Source organism: Alosa sapidissima, chromosome 17 (genome assembly GCF_018492685.1).
Source record: "Alosa sapidissima isolate fAloSap1 chromosome 17, fAloSap1.pri, whole genome shotgun sequence".
Lineage (NCBI taxonomy): Eukaryota > Metazoa > Chordata > Actinopteri > Clupeiformes > Clupeidae > Alosa > Alosa sapidissima.
In genome coordinates this window covers 32833011-32838010 of record NC_055973.1, presented here as the reverse complement: position 1 = coordinate 32838010, position 5000 = coordinate 32833011, and the positions used below count along the sequence as shown (strand labels likewise).

At 43.4% G+C, this 5000-nt stretch overlaps 1 protein-coding gene across 1 annotated transcript in view; it reads right to left on the bottom strand.

Annotated features, from left to right (window-relative positions):
- The window catches only part of cnksr2a (connector enhancer of kinase suppressor of Ras 2a), a 136616-nt gene that overhangs the window by 961 nt on the left and 130655 nt on the right, over positions 1 to 5000 (bottom strand). The window contains 1 exon segment of the mRNA XM_042067691.1: positions 1161 to 1357. Coding sequence (XP_041923625.1) covers positions 1161 to 1357 — 197 coding nt within the window.

The window sequence follows — 5000 nt, the reverse complement described above, 5'->3', positions numbered from 1 at the left end:
GCTACAGTGCTAACGCTAGCAGCAGCACAAGCTACAACGCTACAGTGCTAACGCTAGCAGCAGCACACGCTACAACGCTACAGTGCTAAAGCTAGCAGCAGCACACGCTACAACGCTACAGTGCTAATGCTAGCAGCAGCACATGCTACAATGCCACAGTGCTAACGCTAGCAGCAGCAAACAGCAGCATCAAGAGCGACAGCCATCTGCAGGTCTCCTAACACACATACACACACACACACACACACACACACACACACACACACACAGAGCCAGCATGAGTGACATGTCTATAACACATACTCAACACAAACCCAAAACTAACCCAAACATAGATCCAACAAAGACCAAACAAAGAACAAATATAAGCCAAGCGTAACGTAAACGTAATGTAAACTCTACATTTCTCAGAGCTCATGGACAAACAGGCCCAACACAAAGGCGTTTTATATGCTGAGAACAGCGTTCATTAGCGATTTCATAGCGTTTCAGCGAGCCAAACACAACCTCTAACAGGACATACTGTATAGATAGTAGGAATCCACAGACACACACACTCAAACACACACACACACACACACTCAAACACACACACACACACACACTCCAGGTACAGAGTCCTATACCCTACAGTGATGTACTGTATTCTATTGCAGGTGCAAACATCTGAACACAGTACAGTGAACAGTATTCAGAAGCCACAGGCATATCTCCAGTAGAACACACACACACACACACACAGACACACACACACTTAGACAGAACTGAGGGAATGATTCAAGGACACTCAACAGACACAGACTCCATCAGTCTGACTGTCTTTGTAGACAGTTTAAAAAAAGAGTGTTTAGAAGAACTGAAGAACTAGTTCACTGTTTGGATTTTGGACAGAGAAAGTGTAAATCCAATTGCCTTTGCAGACAGGGCTATCAGTCTGACAGACAGACAGAGAGACGGACTAATTCACTATTTCACTTTGGACTGCCACTGTCAGTCCAATTATCTTTGCAGACAGACTGATCAGTCTGAAAGACAGACAGACGAAGGGACTTATTCACGTTTGGACAGACAGAGACAGACAGTCCATCTGCTTGTCTCCTCAGACACACTGACCCGTCGTACGGACGGTCGGTCGGTCAGGAGTTGGGTCGGTGGCCTACCTTGAGCGTGCTCTGCAGGATCCTCAGCCGGTGCAGCTTCTCGTTGAGCAACGGGTCGTTGCAGCGCCGGACGAACGAGCGCTTGTAGTCCAGACGCGTGGAGAGGCGTGGGTCACCCAGCGGAGACAGGCTTGCTCGCTCCAGAGCCCGGTACAAATCCCCCAGGGAGTCGGCATGCCTGTGCTCCAGCTGTTCACCTGAAGGGGGCGCCACACAACAGAGGGGAAGCAAGTCAGGCCACTCGGTGCAGTTACACTTTTTCTCAATTGCTAAAACTTCTGAAACCTCGCTCCATTTTCTTAAAACATTAAACACAAAACTTAAAGGAACCGTATGTAAGAAATGTATTTCAATTAATCATAAAATGGCCCTGATATGTCACTAGACATTAAGAAATCATGTTCATTTCAAATACTTATATCACTGACAACAGTAGTCTGGCCAGGATATTGTCATTTAAAAAGTGAAGTTGCAGCCCTCAACTGATGTTGATGTTGTCATGTTGTGTTTTGGCCTGATGCGCCACCCTCCACCTATCTACTAATCACAAAGTCAGTAGTGTTTCAGCTCTGCTAGTCAGGGGGGAGGGGGAGGGGATACACCGCTCTACAGTAATTTGAAAGTGATTGCAGTACCAGTTTTGGCCGCAATCTTACATACGGTTCCTTTAATTAAACACAATCTTCAAGCACTATCTACAAAACCTCTGACTCCTTTTGCAAAATCAAACTTTCCACTTAAAACAGTTTTACCTGTGCTCAAAATCAAACTTTCACCTCAAAACAGTTTTACCTGTGCTCAAAATCAAACTTTCGCCTCAAAACAGTTTTACCTGTGCTCAAAACCAAACCGATCAAAATGATATACACTATCAAGCAGTCAGTAAACAATACACCAAAACATAGAAAACACATTGTTCAAAACACATACTGTAGTTCTAAAGGAGAAGTACATTTTTAATCTCAAAGCAAATTTCATTTTTTTCTGTCATTGTCTTTTGATGAACGAAAACATGTTCTATCATAGTAGTTCAAGATTGATCAGGAATGACCACTCTGCTTTGCTCTTGCATTTGATTTGTTCTTCCTCCTCCTTGTCCCTATTTGTACAGTGCTGCACCCTGCATCTGACAAACTGTGTGACACTGCAATTTTTGATCTTTGTTGATATGAACCTTCAACCAGTCAAACTCTATTGAGCAGTCAGTACTGTAAACAAATGGAAAGCACAATGTTCAGGGCCATACAATTAATTACATTGCAATTTATTGCTCACTATACACTAAAAAGCCTACAATGCACTGTGCTACAGTATACAATAAAAGGGACAAAAATCAAAGACTAAACATGTGATCAATGTGCTCTTCTTGTCTTTGGGCTGGGTCAGGCCAGAGCACTCTGTCGACATCGCAAGCGATATTTTCCCACCTTCAACAACTTATATTGGTTGTCAAATCATTTGAAACAAGTGAAATTAATTTTGAGTGTCTGTGTTTAATCAATGACATGTCTGCTGCTCTATTTGTATTTACTGTAATTGTTGCCACTTGTGTTTACCAGTATGGATGACATGTGCATTAGAGTGCAGAGTGTGTTTTGAGAATGAGAATGTGTTTAGAGTATTGCTGAAAAGTGTAAGTGAGATCTGCAAATTGTGTTGTATGTGAAATGATTTAAGGTATTGACAGACTGAACAATTAGCTAAATGAGTTCAGGCAACTAAGAAATTCTGTTCAGTCAATAGGTTTTAGTGTTTTAGCAATTGAGAGAAACTCTAACAGGCTCCGCTCTCTACTGCAGAAAACAACCTCAGACACAATAGAAACCCTTCTGAGCTCTGTGGAGAAGAAGCACTTTAGGGTCGACTAAGAATCCTTTGAAGTACCATTGGCATTAAACTTTCAATTCCAAGACATTATGTTCAGCTTTGAAGAGGCATGTTTTGCTGAGGAGGGAATCTTTTCGGTGATTTGTGCAGACAGGGCTTCTTGAGTGAAACTCAAGAAAGTTTTGTTATGAAACAGAAGTGCAGTAGCTAGTGGATATGGTTATTCAGCTGGTCACTAATTTGGGACAGTACCTAGTGGATATGGTTATTCAGCTGGTCAGTAATTTGAGGCAGTAGCTAGTGGATAGGGTTATTCAGCTGGTCACTAATTTGGAGCAGCCGGACACCCGATGCCGAGGCTGCTGGTTTGAGCCTGATGGAGAGTTCCCCACTATCACACGAGACAGAAGGTGGAGTTCCCCACTATCACACGAGACAGAAGGTGGAGAGTTCCCCACTATCACACGAGAGAGAAGGTGGAGAGTTCCCCACTATCACACGAGAGAGAAGGTGGAGTTCCCCACTATCACACGAGACAGAAGGTGGAGTTCCCCACTATCACACGAGAGAGAAGGTGGAGTTCCCCACTATCACACGAGACGAGAGTTCCCCACTATCACACGAGACAGAAGGTGGAGTTCCCCACTATCACACGAGAGAGAAGGTGGAGTTCCCCACTATCACACGAGACGAGAGTTCCCCACTATCACACGAGACAGAAGGTGGAGTTCCCCACTATCACACGAGACGAGAGTTCCCCACTATCACACGAGACGAGAGTTCCCCACTATCACACGAGACAGAAGGTGGAGTTCCCCACTATCACACGAGACGAGAGTTCCCCACTATCACACGAGACGAGAGTTCCCCACTATCACACGAGAGAAAAGGTGGAGAATTCCCCACTATCACACGAGACGAGAGTTCCCCACTATCACACGAGAGAAAAGGTGGAGAATTCCCCACTATCACACGAGACGAGAGTTACCCACTATCACACGAGACAGAAGGTGGAGAGTTACCTACTATCACACGAGCAGTGTTTGGAATAACGCCATTTAAAAGAACGGCGTTAGGTAACGACGTAATTTTTTCAGTAACGGGGTAATCTAATTAATTACTTTTTACAACGTTACAACGCCGTTAACGTTACTGGACGTTAAATGTGGTGCGTTACTTACTTTGCATTGATTGAATAAACTGTGTAATCCGAACGCACCCCTGGCTCACAGCTAGTGAGGAGGTGGGTTAATAACGACGTAAGTGATTATGATTGGCTAAGGCAGAGTCATGTTTCATGATATAAGCACTACTTCAAATTCATTGTGGTCAAAGGCAAGAACGTGCATGTAATGTGTACATTATGTCCAGGAGCGAAGACTTTGTCGACATCCGTTGTAAGCAACTCTAATTTAAGGAGGCATCTCACACACGCATCTAAAGCTAGTGGCCAAAAACACTGATAGCATACCTCCACCACAGATGATAGATCACCATCCACTAGCAAAGAAGGACTTGGAGCAAAGTCCTCCAAGCAGCAAAAGCTAGATCTTTCTGCCTCACAACAAAAACCTATGACACAGGCTGAAGTCAACCGTAGGTCTGTCGATGTGCAATATCTTGAATTTCCCCTTGGGGATCAATAAAGTATCTATCTATTTATCTATATATCTAATAAATATCGAAAGTTATGTAGCCTACAAACACCTGTCTGTTCTACTAATTTCAACTCGCTTTTCAAAACTGCTCAAAAAATCCAAATTCTTTGACATATAGCAACTTTTTTTTTTAACAGTAACGCAAATAGTTACTTTCCCTGGTAACGAGTTACTCTTATCATAGAGTAATTCAGTTACCAACTCAGTTACTTTTTGGAACAAGTAGTGAGTAACTATAACTAATTACTTTTTTAAAGTAACGTTCCCAACACTGCACACAGACAGAAGGTGTTTCTCCCCCTCTCTGGGACGTGAGGTGAGGTGTCCTTCAGTCAGCCTTAAACTTGATGCCATT